This window comes from Rutilus rutilus (assembly GCF_951802725.1).
Source record: "Rutilus rutilus genome assembly, chromosome: 10".
NCBI lineage: Eukaryota > Metazoa > Chordata > Actinopteri > Cypriniformes > Leuciscidae > Rutilus > Rutilus rutilus.
The window spans coordinates 4,501,889-4,518,720 of NC_140215.1; the positions used below are offsets into that span (position 1 = coordinate 4,501,889).

A 16,832-nucleotide genomic window follows, 5' to 3' on the forward strand; every position below is an offset into this window, starting at 1 on the left:
GCGCTTCCCATTGATGTCCTGCCCAAATAGGTTCCCATTATCCTGGGAAAAACAAACAAAAACAAGAACCTGTAAATATCAAGGATTTCAAAATTATTTTCAAGCCTGGAAAAGTCATAGAAATGATTAAAAACCTTAAAAGGTTATGAAATCTTGTTCTTGGGAGTTTGCTCAGTTCTGAAGAATGTATTAGTCTTTGTGAGTGTCGGTGTCAACGGCAGTCGTTTAGTCTCTCGCCTCTGTTCCATATTTAATCGGTGAGTGTGACAGACAGAGGACAGTCAGTGGACGCCAGCTTTACGTGAGCCAATGAAACCAATGGAAAACAGCATCAGATCACATGCAGATGTAATAATCTCATAATGCAGCTTGTTGATTTTAATGACAGAACACAAAAATGACACACAACCTATAGGCTGAGAAAGAAACACAGACTGTTGCTTCCCAGCATGACACGAAAGGCATGAAGGCCTCCAAAAAAAGCCCTGCTGGGAGTGCGCAGGATTGAACCGAGGGGAGGGGAGAGAAGAAGATGGTCTGAAATAAAAGCAGCTGTTCCTGAAGGCTCACTGGATACACGTTACATTTATGGGTGCCGCTGGAGCTGGTCTCCACCAGCCTCAGGAGAACTAAGCAAAGCCAGACTGCTGGCGAGTCTGACGACCTGCAGGACAGGCAAGAAACTACAGACCCAATCTGTGGATCTCTAACCCTCCTCTTCCTTCAGACCCACACACAGTTGGTGAGTGTGACGCTGCTTGGTTTGTGTGAAATGGATAATAAGGGAACGTTCAGCTGTTTGCATCACTGAATCATTTTCCTGTTATCACTGTAAAGCTGCTTTGAAACCATCTGTATTGTATAAAGTGCTATATAAATAAAGGTGACTTGACTTCTAATGGCATTTTAAAGGAAATGTGGTGGAAAGAATGACTTCACAATGAGTTTTGTAGTCATTGTTAGTGATTGGAAGAGACATTACTCTGGTAAATAGTGCTTGCTTTGTGATTAGAAGTAGAAGATGTGCAGGTGTTTGCTGTACAGAGATGAGAGTGGAGCGATTCTGTTAATGATTGTTTAAGAACTTGAAGAAGAGCCTCCTCTGAGTAATTGGTCCTAATTGTATAATTTTTGGTTGTGTTTTTTGTATATATTGTTATTAATTTATACTGTATGTAATTTAATAATAATAATTATTAATATTATTGTTATTATTACTATTTTTATTCATTTTTATATATTATTCATTATCATGATTATTATTGTTATCATTGCTGTTATTGTTACTAGTTATTTCATATTATTTATTATTATCATTATTGTACTATTCATATTTACTTAAATATTATAATTGATATGTAATATATTATTATTATTATACGTTAATGCATATTTTTATAGAATTTAAATTTTCTATGATTAATATTAGAATTATTAGTATTATTATACCAGTTGTCAGATACTCATGAACTATTGTAGGAATTTTTTTTTTTTTTTTAAATTTTTTTTTTTGTTGCATATATTCAAATAAGTTTGTTTGAAGTCATTAGTGGTATTTGCTAATAAACCCCCTAAGCATAAATATAAAAGTTAGACGAATTTGTCTTCTAGCTTGAGTGTGTCCTGGGCATTGTAATCGTGCGGTTTGTTGAGGAGAGGTGAGCTGTTTCTTTTACAATAATCAGATTTTCACCTAAAGGATGATAAAACAGATGACAAAGCCCCACAGACTTGCATTGAGCCATAGCTACTGACCCGCAGCGGCCATAAACTGCTTAGCTTAGTCTTACAAGGTAGTCATAAATTTTCCTTTAAGACCGCTCATACCTTTAAGCCAGTTACATAAAAACTTAGACAAGTCTAAGTTGATACTGAAAAGTAATACTGTTTGCCCCTTGGCTAACCGCTACTGTAGTTGATCATACTAGTTCTTAAAGGGATAGTTGACCCAAAAATAACAATCAACTACAACCATCAAGTTGTTCCAAAGCTGCACGAATTTCTTTCTTCTGCTGAACAGAAAAGAAGACATTTTGAAGAATATGGGTAACCAAACAGTTGATGGATCCCATTGACTTCCATAATATTGAGAGAGAAAAAATACTATGGAAGTCAGTGGGGTCCATAAAACTGTTTGGTTACCCATATTCTTTAAAATGTCTTTTTTTGTGTGTGTTCAACACAAGAAAGAATGTTTGGAACCACTTGAGGGTGAGTAAATAATAAAATAATTTTCATTTTTGGGTGACCTATCCCTTTAAGACACAGTCTTAACATAAAGGCTATATGTTTATGACACTGGCCCCAGAATATAAGAGAGCCTCGAGAGTAAACACCCCTTAGCAACACCCTGACAACCACGCAGTTACACTCTAGCATCGAGGCAGTCAGTTTTGCTCGGGCAGATGTAGTTTCTACAGTGTTTGGGAATAAAAGCTTTTTCATTTTGCTGTGAAATTCCATATTGAGCTGTTTATTGAATTGGTCATAAACCTGCTTTGCTTGAACCGCCAGCAATCTTTCCTCCAGACTGATGTCAGACTCTAGGCTCTGTCTTAATGACCGAAAACACAAGGTTCTCATTAAGAAGTTGTTTGTCTCTTTTTCACCTGATCAATTCTGTCACTGTCTTGAAATTGCCTGTAAATTTGTTTTCTCTCTCTTTTAACCTCACTCTTTCTGCAACAAATAACAAAATTGACTTTACAAATTTAATTTCACTCGCTCTCAAAAAGTATTTTTCAACGTGACAAACATTGAAATAGGGGTTGCTTTTTATGAGAAGGCATTTTGAGGTGTTCAATGAGGCGCCACATGCTCTTTCGTTATACTTGGAGGCATTAAAATATCACAGTAACACTTTGTGATGTTACTGTACACATTAAGGGCCAGATTTGAAAAGTATGAGGGATTTGTGACGTCAGTCATGAAGGAAAGTTGTTTCAGAAATGCAGGAGGATTGCATTTTAATTATAAAAAAAAAAAAGTGCACCAATTATATGTGGTTATAAGTTTCTTTGGTTAATTTTGATTTAATGCTGACTTTTGTAGTAACGGGCTACCTTTTTTTTTTTGTACTAGTGTAGCATGTTATTTGTCAGCATGTTGTATTGCATGTGCATTTTTATAACCGAGCAAGCTAAGATAATAATAAAATGTGCTCTCTCTCATAAGATGCATTGAGATGTATGATTAATTTATGTGAATTGGTTTATTTAGAGAGCTCATCTACTATAAATTAAACATTTAAGAAATCAACAATAGAAGAACAACAGAAGATTCACTCATTTATTTGTTGAAACTGAATTTTACAGCTTTATAGCTAAACATTTACAGGGGTTAAATCTGTGTTTTTGCCTCGGTTACATTTTTTGTTGGTTTTATTACTTATTACTTAATTTAAGGGGCAGTTTATATGACACAAATAAAAACAGAAAACTTTTTATGTGCTTTGGCTGTTCATTTACACGACAGCAGCGTTTTGTGGGCCTGAAAACGCAAACATTTGAAACCGGTTTCAAATTGCAAGTTTCTGAAACCGATACCTTTATTGTCTTCGTGTAAAAAAACGCACACATTTGTGAAAACAGTGATGTCATGCGTATTACGTGTTCAGTCTATAGGCTTGTCGTTTTTCTTTACGTAGTAACATCGCCAACTACTGGCCTGGCTTGAATAATACAGCGTTTTTAGTCATTTTTGCGGATCCACGTGGACGGGGATCATTTTGAAAAAATAAAATCAGTTTTAGCACATCGTTGTCGTGTAAACGTGCTCTTTATGTTCAAATACTGTTTAATGCTGTCACCTTAACTGAGATCCTTGTTGGTTTTGTGGCAGATAAATGCTCTGATCGCTTGTTCATTTGTAGTGTAGTGAACAGTTTTTTCCAAACATTTAGCTTGATTGCAGTTTACCTTTAAAGTTTAAGCAAGATAGAATCTTCAGCACTGATATATATTCATTAGTATATAAACACTGTATTGTTGCACTTTCATAAAACCCTTTCATTTGAGCTAATCAACGTTCAGTACATCACATTGTGGATCTTCTAACTCTCTTCAGCTCTCCCTCAGAAACCCGACCCCACCAGTCACCCTGGTTTAAAATAAGTTAGATTTATTTTTGCGGCTACTTGGCGCCTAGATTACTTCACTTTCCTGTCATGTGAGCTCTGGACTGTTCATAACTCATTACAAGATAGCCCCGGATTGTTGACACTTTTAAAGCGTGTGGATCCGTGCGATCTCAGGGTGAAAGATTTCAACCAGCACAAGCTTGATAGTAAGCTAAGCATGCCATATAGAGCGCTGTCCTAAATATGAAGAACAAGGATGTTCCATCATCTTCTCCAACACAGAGACGCATTTTAAATGCTTTGAAGAGCAAAAGTAGATGTTACCAGGCTTATTTTGGGTGGTGGATGTCTGTGGTTGCTCATCCTTCTTGACAGGTTGATGGGTTTACACCAACATACCTCCGACGCCAGCACTGCTAAAATAGACTACTCTATACCCAGTGATGTTATGTAGCCTACCACCACCCATGATCGTGCATCATGTGACTGCTGTGCATTTTAGAAATGTCTTCTGGCTTCAGGGCTGGACGGTTACTGCTATTTTGATACTTTGATACCTTTTTGGGGATATTTTATATATAGGACTGGGTGATATAGCTCAAACATATTTTTGTTCATTTATATTTTCAGTTCTTGAATCAGTACCTCAATAATTAGGCATTTCTTTTGAAATATGTGACCCTGGATCACAAAACCAGTCACAAGTCGCAGGGGTATATTTGCAACAATACATTGTTAAAAATTATCGCTTTTTCTTATATGCCAAAAATCATTAGGATATTAAGTAAAGATCATGATCCATGAAGATATTTTGTAAATTTCCTACCGTAAATATATAAAAAAATTATTTTTGTGAGGGAATGCACAATCGCCAACAGAAATGGACAATTTTAAGGGCGATTTTCTCAATGTTTAGATTGTTTTGCACCCTCAGATTCCAGATTTTCAAATAGTTGTATCTCGGCCAAATATTGTCCTATCCTAACAAACCATACATCAATGGAAAGCTTATTTATTCAGCAAATATTACAATTTATATATTATTATACTCATTTAAAAAAATACCCATAAGACTGGTTTTGTGGTCCACGGTCACATATGGAATATAATATATAATAAAATGGAATATATACAAAGGAGCGTACGGCCCGATTGGACTCGAAACCGCCTGCTCACAACAGAAGACAAACTCGCAGAGCATGAACGTCCGAACCCCGTCACAGAACAGAAACCAAACTAGACTGATACGTTTTGTGTGCGCAGACACACACATCCAAAGCGCTGGACAGAACACTGCGTCTCACAGCGTCCATATTATGGAGCTAATTATGTGCCATAATTAATGCTCTTTCACGTCTTCCTGAGCTTGAACGGACATATTCACACCAAATTATGTCAAATGCCCGTCTTGTCGAGTATTATCGTAAACATAGTCGGTTATGTCTTCAGTAAACTTAAACATGTGAGAGCTAAAATGCATGTGTAACAGTATATTAGATCCGTGCGTCTCTTAAAGTGACAGCAGCCTAATATTCCTACAGCTGTTTTTATCTTAATCAAAAAAAAAAAAAAAAAAAAAAGATCACTCACTGCTCTTGACTGAATAACTGTGATTATGGTTCATCTAAATTTATATAGTGAAGACAATGCAGTCATGTTTTACATTTGATTACTATTTCTGTACCTGAAAATCTTTATTTATTTCCTTTGTATATGTGTGTTCAGTTGTATTTGTTTGTGCTATTGCTCGTAATTTGATTATTTGTTATTATTATATTACTGGCTGTCTTTTACAATATTTGAAATTTGGCTAGTAGTTTTAGGCATCATAACCTTGTTTTTTAAATATGGATCAAAAACAACTAAAACATTAACTAGGCCTATTTTTATTTGATTTATTTATTACTTTTTTGGGGTGGGGCAAGCAAAATTTTTAACCACTGGCCCGACCTGGCCTGTAGAAAAAATTCTTAGTGTTGAGCCCTGCATATTATCTTCGTAATAATCAAATAAGCAGCAAAGGGATGCGGTGACTGTGGGAGGAGAGCAGATATTGGAGTTCTCTGAAGATTTAATCACTGTCAGTGTGAACGCAGCTTCTCCTAACCACGTGACTCCATTCTGGTATGTAATGCCCACTTTTCATTATCCCACACATTCCCGAAAAATAAGATCAAATACCTTCCATGTTGACTTGTTGAAAATCCTGTTTCATAGAAATATGCCACAATACTGAAGTAAAAAAGAGGTTGTGTATAGCATAATACTAAATGATTAGGCTGGAAACTGCTAGGTTGTAGACTCAAAACCCACAAGAGATGATGCATGAAACTCCTTAGTGCCCTTGAGCAAAGGACTTAACCCCAGGTTGCTCTTGGGGGATAATAAGTGTGCTTTAAGCTTTAGATAAAAGCTTCTGCAGCATGACAAATAATTAAGTAAGTAAATGAAATTACTAAATGTGACACTGGAATAACTTATAGGAACACATACAGTGGTAATGCCTGACCAAACACTGTATCTCAGTATTCAGAGCCATTAAAGCGTATATTTCATTTTTAGGCCATTAAAAAACCTGGGCTGCCAGCACGTTTATACAGAAGTGAACCCAAAAACACGCCACATGGCACACGCGTTTTATTCATCTTTATGTACCTATTTAAGAAATGCTTCAGTGCCATAAATAAGTCTTTAAATGGAACTAAATCGTTAAAAGTTAATGAAGAGTCTGTTTTGCTGAGTACAACATTTTATGGAATGATCGGCCCCGCTGCTTTTACTGCAACTGCAGACAGTCGCCAGCCATTAGTGCACTCTATAATGGATGTTGTAAGATTATAACTGGGTGAATCTCACAAAACCTGTCAGGAAAATTACTTGGTTATTTTTCAGTCCAAAATCAAAAGAAATAAAATGAGAAATTATCTTTTGCAGAAAGAAATTTAAGCTTATTTTTAAATAGGAGTTAATGAGATTTATTGACCTTTTGTAATTTTTATTAGATTTTTTTTAAGCATATTTTACTCCCCAGTTCTCTTAACAGTCATGCAAAAGAACTATTGTAATATATATTTCTTTCATGACAACTCTTTGAGAATTTAGCATGGTAATGGATATGACCATGTTAATGTGTTTGGTCTTGGCGGAATAGATCTGCTACGTTGCCGCTGTTGATTGTTGCAAATTGCCAATTACTGTCAATAAATACACAGACACACTCCTGTGCCATTTAGTGTTTCATGACAAAACTTAGTGTGTGTGTGTGTATGTATATATATTGTGTGTGTTGTGTTTGATATGAATAGTTCACCAGCATAAACAAGCTACAGATTCTTGCACTCATCTTCATCCTGAACATATTTCATTTACTGGCATGTCATCAGATTCCCAGCTTAGACTGTCACTCTAATGAAGACACCAAAGCATTTCCCACAATGCTGCTGTCAGTGCTGTGAATGGTTTTCCTAATAACGAAACACAAATAAATGCCATACCGCATCGCATATTCATGCATTTGCTAACACATCCAGAGCGCATTCATTTTAATTGCTATCTTCAGAAAAAGATCTTTCATCTTTTCTTTTTTTTTAAAGTGTTCTATTTGAGAGTGTGCCTGATCTAGAAAAAAATCAAAGCTACCCTTTAAACTAATATATAAGTTAATATATAAATAATATAAAATTAATATATAATTATAAGCTCTGTTCCAAAACTGCCACACAATAATGCACACACAAATATTAGTATTAGTATACAAATAGATACTAATATTTGGTAAAATAATTGAATAATTAATTTGAACTGTATGTATTCATTTAATTATTGACAGTTCTCAGTGGATTTTTGTGTGTGTATTGTTCTCTGAGCTCATTGCAGTGCACTATATAACAGTCTTCTGTAAGGATACATGATGCTGGCTGAATTTGTATAAGAAAGAAAGAAATGCTAGATGGCTCACTATTTTTTGGTACAAAGCTTCTAGAGCTAATGCAGAATTGCTTTAGCTGGGCTGTATGTCAGAAACAAGTTCAATCACATGTGACAGGCTATTATACACCCCTTAGTCAGTTCAAATTTGAGTCCTTCAGAGGAATTGGGTAGTCGTACACCCACATTAGCGCATGTTGCTTTGCCTATACATCAAATCAAATGTGCTAACACAGAGGGTGGGATTAGAAGCTCGGTTCTGATGCGTAAACTGTTCGAGATGCCAACAGCTCATTACCTTAATGAGATTTTACAGCAGCCACATTTTCATATTCGACAACGTTTAGTTGGGTTAGTGATGTGCTGGCGGTGTAATTGATCTCTGTGATGCTCCTGGATGGAAGCGAGACAGCCTTAGGTTATGAAAGTTTCTCCACCACCTCGCAACGTCTCCCATTAAGGTCTTACCTCCGGCTATGTTTAAGCTTGTTAGAAATACAGCGTGACTTCATCCTGGAACGACTCGGAGGTGTCTGGCCTTTGAGACAGCGATGACGGATCGTCTGTTGTCTTAGCTGGAATGGCGTCCTGGGTAGATATGCAAACTCTTGCAGTTAAATGTGGGACCATCTATTTGACCTTTGCAGATATGACCTCTGGTCACATGTGATATTAGGCACGTATCTGCTCTGCATCCAAGAATGTGAACTCCTTGTAAGGCGCTTGGCTGAATACTGAATAGGATTCCTGATTATTCAATTTAGCCCGGCTGCCGAGTGCAGAATGTTGTCATTTTATTGTCGAGTCATTAGTGAACTGTCATTTGTTGTGGATAAAGCAATTCATCTCCTTTTTTTAATGAGCAACACAATTAAAGTCTTAATGAAGCCACTGTATGACTCCCAGATTGCTGTAATCAGTCTTTATTGAAGTTTTTAGAATCACATTCCACCTAAAAAAATAAAAAACTGGTGCATTCATTTAAGTGTTGTTGTTTTTTTTACAAAGTGTGGACCTAAAAATCTGTGTTTAAAATGTCAAATAGTAATACAGCTCTGGAGATTTATATATTCATCAAGGATTAAATTGTAGATTGTTTCAATATGCCCTGCAGTTAATCTTGCTTTTATGAATTAATGACCTGGTATAGTGTTTGCCAAGTCAAGGATCGCTTTTAGTATTGTTGAAAAACACCTAACACTAAGTACTGAACTTTTGCATGTAACTCATCCTTCACACTTTGTGCTGCATACCAGGCTTGTGCAAAATTCAGAATTTCAGAATTGGCCTCCATTCAATTCATGAATTTGAATTTGAATTGAATTTACTTCATCCCACAGGACGTTGAATTGAATTTGAATTGGAATGACAGGAAGTGGAATTAAATTCATGGCAATTCAAAGCAATTCCACACAGTCACACAATAGAAAGAATGTATTGAGTCTTGCATGCATTCAGTGTTAGGAAGGTTACTTTGGAAATGTTATTGCTTACTGTTATTAGTTACCCATTATAGATGTGGTTTGGATTACTTTATTTGGACAACTTTATCAATGCAAAGCAATTTCGTTTTAAGTTGATTAGTAACTAATTGAATTAAACATTTTACGTCAGTAATACAACTAAATACAATTACATTCATTTTGTAATTTAATAACAGAAATTTCATTTCACGTAACTATTTACTCCTCAACCCTGCATACATTTTGTTCTAAAATAGATATTGATCAAATTCTTGAAATAAATTACCCCCTCAGTGTTGTTTAATTAGTTTTGTTCCAATGTAATTTTCATTTCATTTCAAAGTAATCACACAAACACAAAGTTGTTGTAAATGCAGTTATCATTTATTACAAATGCAAAAAAATTACTGAGCAACACTGTTGCATCTAATTCTCAATAGCTCCTCAAATGTTTTTTCATTGAGTCTGCACCGTTCTGGTCTGAATATCTTTCCTGCAACACTAAAGATTCTCTCAACAGGTGCAGAGTGAAGTTGTAAGGGACTTCTGAAACTTAAAAAGTCCAGTGTTGCCCATCAAATTGTGCTTTCAAACAAATGTCCACCTCAAATTATTTAGCAACCATTTTAAATACTTGGTTAAAGTAAAGCATTCTGGGAAATGGAGTCATGTTCCATCATGTTCCACAAAATTACAATTACAATAAATCAAACTTAATTATTTGTTCTGTGACTAGTGCTTTTAACATTCATTGCTAGGGGAAAACATATCCTTTTAAAGTAATCTGTACAAACTAATATAATTTATAATGCAATCATATCTGACATATACTGTAAAGCTTCATTGTTAAACACTTCACTTAAAATATGTATATGAATTTCTTTGAATTTTTGTTGAATTGCAATTCTGCTTCCTTTAATTCAAATTCGAATTGTAATTCTAGATCCTGTTTTTGACATCAATTCAAATTCAATTCAAATTCAAGAATTGAATTGGAATTAAGGAGTCATTCTCAATTCAATTCTGAATTGTGCACAAGCCTGCTGCATACATGAATGATTTCTCTAATCGGGTTTTGTCCTGGGCCAATAAGTAAAACCCAGATCATCCTAGTCAACCCCTAAGGCTGCGTTTACACTGCAAGTCTTAATGCACAGATCGGATCTTATGACCATATACGTCCCCCCTTCACTGTTTACATTCACTTTAAGACTGGTACCCGATATCTGTGTTTACATGAATCCCCTTCCAAAATGATCCTTTTGACGATTGCATTACTATGCAACATGGTTAACCCTTGGGTTTTGACTGGCCGTACTATTTTTTTGTTTTTTTATATGATTCACGTCGGGTGGCTTTTATTAGGGTAATTTGGGGTGAGATGATCCCCCCACCATAGATGGCACAAAATCTCATCTCAGCACTTTTGTTTTGATTAATGGCTGCGCTATTTTTAATTTTGTCATTTCATCTGAATATCAACTTTTGTGAGATTGAAGCCATTTTGAGGTTAATTGGTCTAATTTTGTGTCTCTGGAAAACAGTGTTATTTCTACATTTAATAATTATTGTAATTAACAGGGTTATTCAGTATTTTCGGACATCTTTGTCTTCATTAAAACCTACAGGTTAGTTGAGTGAAATTATTCAATTTGCATTCACAGTGTTGCTATTATGACATATCTTCAATTAAAATATGGGCAATTAAATATGTAAATATTCATATGCCTACATACACCAGTCACAGCATAATTGTACCTTTCAGATGAATCTCTCTTACTGGGATTTTGCTTTGTCTGGCATCGGTTATTCAATTCTTCAACTTACTTCTTACTTATAATCAGTTTTAAAAAGAATAGTTGATTTAGTTTTTTACATTGACACTTTAAAAAAATATTAATAAGAATTATATCAAAAGTCATTTATATATTCTGTATTCTGTACTATATGCCAAGGGGGGCTCCTTACCCAAGGTAGCAGGGCAAATTACCCCAGTAGTAGGGTAAGATGGCCGCTTTGAATCATTTTACACTTTGTACTGTAACAACTAAATGAGCAAATCTTTTTTTTTTTCTACAAAACCACATTGGCTGATGCATCACCATCCTCCCCATGCTAAACTTATATCTAAATATGTTACCGTTTAAAAAGTAAATGCACATTGTTTCTGAAGGGGGGCATCTTCCCTCATGGTACCCTATTTGCCAGCATGGATAAGTTAAAAGCTGTCATGGATGTTTGCAGTGCAAAATGTGACTGAACCGATATACTGTAGACCAGAAAATAAAGGTAATTTCCGTTTGTTATTTTATCTACGGCTCATTAGATCTAGAATTCTGAAGTGAAAATTGTTTTTATTTGAATGAATTTGAATAAGTTATAGTGAGCGAGAGAGAGAGAGAGAGGGAGAGAGAGAGGGAGAGAGAGAGAGAGAGAGAGAGAGAGGGAGATTGTGAGTGTGGATTACAGCGTGTGTCTGTATGTAACTATGCTTGTTAGTTTATTTACAAAACCAGCAAATGTATCACCTCATTGCTGAGAAATATAATGTAGCTTTCAGTAGCGAAGCTGTTTTATTTATACAATTCACAGGTCAAAGGTTGAAAACCTGTTTCTACGCTCTTGAATGTTTCTGTGTGCGCACAATTTCTTAACTATAAAGTTCCCACCTCAGTATAAAAAGAAAAGCTGTGAGTTTTAGTGTGAGCGCTTACAGGCACGTCTGCTTCATAATATGAATTTTTGGGCAAACATGTCTCTCTCGACTTGTGGATTCAAAGGGGAATCGGATACGCATGTTTAGGTCAGATGTCCAGATACCGGATATGTATCTGATATAAATCACATTTGGAAGTGGCTCAGATCGGATGTAAAAAATCCGATTTTTGGTGCGAGTGTAAACACAGCCTTAATAACCACCCAGGACACCCTAGCATTATGTTGGTGATTTAAAAAAAATACTGCACAGGCAAGCACCACTCTTTTTTTCCTAAGACAATATACAAATGTAATTTGTTTATTTTGTCTGTTGATGTATTTACACCTGTAGGCAGCTTTGCAGAATCCAGGACAGGTGCTCTTGAAGAGAGCGCTCACCCCGAACCCGTCCCGTTGAAGAACCGCATGGCTGTTTACCAGGTGGCTGTTTCCAAACAGGACAAAACAGGCTTCTCCAGCGCGGTATGCTTCACACACACACACACACACACGGTTGAAATCCGATACGATCATAGGAGACTCATTTAAGATGTAAATACCAGGAGTAAACAGCGATCGGTGTCAGGTGACCACTTGTGAGCGAATCGCTCAAGATGGATGCTAATACCAGGTGTAAGCGGGGGTTAAGCGATCCAGCTCCATCACTTTCAGCCATCAGTCATATTTAGACAAGCCTTAAGAGCTTCTGTTGGAAAGACTAACGCTGTTTACTCAGCAATTCCCATCCAGCTGTCTGAGTGCCATCAGATTGATCAGCCAATATAATTTCAATGACGCAAATGAGGCACTTGTGCGCCACGCAAACTTGTTATGTCAGCGTCTCATTAGAGCAAGCGATCAAAGCTGATAAATTCTGGCTGTTCTGCGTTTAAACACTGTGTGAGGACCGAACGCACTCAGTGTCAAATTCATGTATAATTCCAAACTCATTGATTTATGCAGTAATTGCTGCGTGGTACATCAAATCACAATGGAAAGCAGTGTGTGTTTGATTTGCTCTGCTTGTCGCAGTAATAGAGACAGAAGGATTGACAGACAAAACACAGTGATGAGGACACGAGCGCGACCATACGAATTAGAAAAGCAATGGACTTTTGAAGACTCCAGCAGGCATTATGCAGAAATCTCATCTCTCCAAGGATTTGACAGTTCTGGTTAAATCTCCTAAAAAAAGGTTTCTTTGAAACTGAATTTAGTGATGTCAGTAGTGGCCTTGACTCGCAAGATGCCGTAGCTGAGATCAAACATGACATTCAAATTGAGAAGCAAAAGGATGCAGTATAAGACTTGTTTTCACTGATATACGCTACCGTTTCAAAGTTTTTTTTAGAGAGATATATAAATGAATACATATTAAATTGTTAAATAGTTACAGTAAAATTCTGAGGGATCATGTGACACTGAAGACTGGAGTAATGATGTTGAAAATTCAGCTTTGCCATCAAGAATAAAATCAAGCGTGGCGTCATTTCTGGCAGGTCACGTTAGTCAAGCTCGCATCAGCCGACTCTGACACGTCTACCTACAGGAGTACGACGCCTATCACTGTATACATGTATAAGCTCCTTCAGTATTATCAGCAGATATCAGGTTTCTCAGGAGCGATTACCCTCCTCCCTCCCCAGCTCCTCTCGTCCAGTCAGGATTTGGCATTCTGATTCCCCTTGAATCTGAATAAATTCTCGAAATATGTTGTACTTTAAAATCTTGAATTAATGATATCTGCTAGTGATGGGGACGAGACCGCCTATGCCGAGTCCGAGTCAAGACCGAGTCTTTGAAGGGTCGAGTCCGAGTCGAGACCGAGTCCGTTGGTTTTCAAATTCAGTCGAGTCCGAGTCAAGACCGAGTCTTTGAAGGGTCGAGTCCGAGTCGAGACCGAGTCCGTTGGTTAACATGGGAGGATTTGAACTTGAAACACGGGAGTGTACTGACGCCGTGGTTAAAACAACATTGCTTATGTTTGTTCATGTTTATTTGAGGCTATAAATTAATTAGAAGATCGGTTCACGAGCAGCTTTAACTGATGCTCTACAGCGATCTGTCACGGCACATTTAAGAGCCACAAAACGGTATTTATTGTTTAAATTTCTTTTAAAAAATGACCAAATTTGAAAGGCGAGACTTTGTTTAATATGTTTAATATCAAAAGTAACCGAAAAATAACCTGTTCTGTCCTGTCTGTCAGCGTGTTGTCAGTCTCCTCTCTGCTCCGCGATGTATTTTTCACTGCGTGAGAACATGGTGTGGCGTGAGAACGGCTTGTCGGACATAGCGACAGTAACTAAGGGGGCGGGTCTTTGCGAACAGTCAATAAAAATTTTCTAGTGGTATGTATTCTAGTGGACTAGTGATGGGACGAGACCGCCTATGCCGAGTCCGAGTCAAGACCGAGTCTTTGAAGGGTCGAGTCCGAGTCAAGACCGAGTCTTTGTAAGAACAAGTCCGAGTCGAGTCCGAGAAAGCAGAAATCGGTCTCGAGACCGGACTCGAGTCCGAGACCGGACTCGAGTACTACATCACTAATATCTGCAATACATTCTTGTTGGTTCTGTTCTGTTTACCCTGAGGCAGTGGCGTAACGAGCCAACACCGGGCCCTTAAGCAGGATTATCAAAGCGGGCCCCCCTACTACAACACGTGATGATGATACACGCACCAAAAAAAAAAAAAACCTGCTAATAACACATTGTTACTTTTACTGTCACTGCTATATACACATAGGCCTAGGTCCAAATACATATAAAAAAAGATGCTCACTTACATTATAGCTGCATTTTGCGGGCTTTCCTCTGTGCGAAGTTGTCGATCATATCATTAAGATCCAGATAGCGCGCACAGGCATTCTCAATCGCTTCAGGTGCTTTACTCGCTTCACTCTCTTGCTCCATCTCAATCTCGATCTCCCCCTGTGTCATCTTTTTAAGCTTCCTATTTTTGGTAATTTATTAATTCATTTATCAAATTCCTCTTTTCGTTTGCGCTTTTGAAAGCCACTTTTGTGTTTAAAATTTGACGACTCCATATGTCTCAAGTTCAACGTTTTTTACTTTTTTGCACGCAATGTGCATGTTCACCTGGGGATTCCCCAGTCCCAATTCGAAACAAATTACACCAAATTCATCATTGTTCGTTTCAAACATTTATTGAATGATCAGTCGAATATGTTGTTGTCATTATTTATTCAAATCAATTCGCAAAAATTTTTAAATGCGATCAGACTAAAAGTAGTAAAATGCGATAGGGGGACCCGGCTGTCAATCAATATCTTCCAGTAACGCGGGCGGGCCCCTGATTGGTCCGGGCCTGTAAGCAGCCGCTTACCCTGCTTACCGATAGTTACGCCTGTGCCCTGAGGGGGGTTATTGCAGGGAGTTCTCGCCCAGAACAGAACTATACCGCCAATCCAAACTGTATGCTAATTGTCAATCGTATTTGACGATAGTGGTCCTGACTGAATCACATTTAACATATTCAAACAGAAAACAGATAGTTTAAATTGTAATAATATTTCATAATATTTCTGTTTTTACTGTATCTTTAATCAAATAAATACAGCCTTTTGCTGAGCATAAGAGACTTCCTTCTTAAACATAAAAAAAAAATCATACTGACCCCAAACTTTTGAACAGTAGAGTGTTTTTATATTATCTGAATTATGTTTCTTGACATTTTGGCAAATTGTTTTTTCTTGCTTAAGCTTAAAAAAAAAAAAAAAAAAAACCTATTAGCCAAGCTGTTTAGTTTTTGACAATTTGATTCTTTAATTTTTGGCAAATTTGCTCTGAAAAGCTGAAAATAACATTTGGTTAATTTCTACTGAAATTAACTTGAAACTATCCTTGTGAAAATCAGATCTTCTGAAATAACAGTGTTTAATGAGTATAGTGAAGTAATTGCTAATATTTAGACGAATTCTTTTAAAGAATTAAAGGGATAATTGAACCGAAAATGAAAATTCTGTCATCATTTACTCACCCTCAAGTTGTTCCAAACCTGTATGGGTTTCTTTCTTGTGCTGAACACAAAAGAAGATATTTTGAAGAATGTAGAATTTCTGGTCCCCATTGACTTTCATGGTATTTTTTCCCTACTATGGAAGTCAATGGGGACCAGCAAAAATATTGTGTTCAACAGAAGAAAGAACTTGATGCAGGTTTACAACTTGATACAACTTAAGGGTGAGTAAATGTTGACAGAATTTTTCATCTATCCCTTTAATTTCCCCTTTTTTATTGTTTGGGATATCATGCTATATTTAATGGGTTTTCAAGGAAGCAGTGTATTCACGATGCATCTTTTTCATCTTTATCATTGGCAAAAATGCAGTTTTTCTTCCCCGGGTGACAGAAAGCATGCCCTTGAGTTACTGTAGGTGACGGGGGCCGAATGCCTCTGCTCATGTGCGAGGACAGTGACATTATTGTTGTCTGTGGCTTTGTGTCAGTTTGAGAGTGAAATGTGTTGATGGGTAACCAGTGGGAGTTCAGGACCTCTCCAGAAGCCTGATAAAAACAGCACTGCACGTCCACTCTGTGCCCAGTTGAGGTCAGATCCCCACAGGAGGGTCAAAAGTACAGCAAAGTTTTTGTTTCAGCTTTTGTACAAGTTGAAATACACCGGTAGTTTTTGTGGAATAATGTCGA

The 16,832-nt window shown here is 36.9% G+C and overlaps 1 protein-coding gene across 3 annotated transcripts in view; it reads left to right on the forward strand.

Annotated features, from left to right (window-relative positions):
- Window positions 1–571: 571 nt before the first annotated feature.
- xirp2b (xin actin binding repeat containing 2b) overlaps window positions 572–16,832 on the forward strand; it is a 40,142-nt gene continuing 23,881 nt past the window's right edge. The window contains exons 1-2 of one of the 3 annotated variants that reach the window (XM_084421952.1): window positions 572–742; window positions 12,518–12,648. In XM_084421952.1, the coding sequence (XP_084278078.1) occupies window positions 12,592–12,648 (57 nt within the window). In that variant the 5' untranslated portion in view covers window positions 572–742; window positions 12,518–12,591. The remainder of the gene's footprint in view (window positions 743–12,517; window positions 12,649–16,832) is intronic. The other 2 variants (XM_084421953.1, XM_084421954.1) reach the window with 2 other exon arrangements.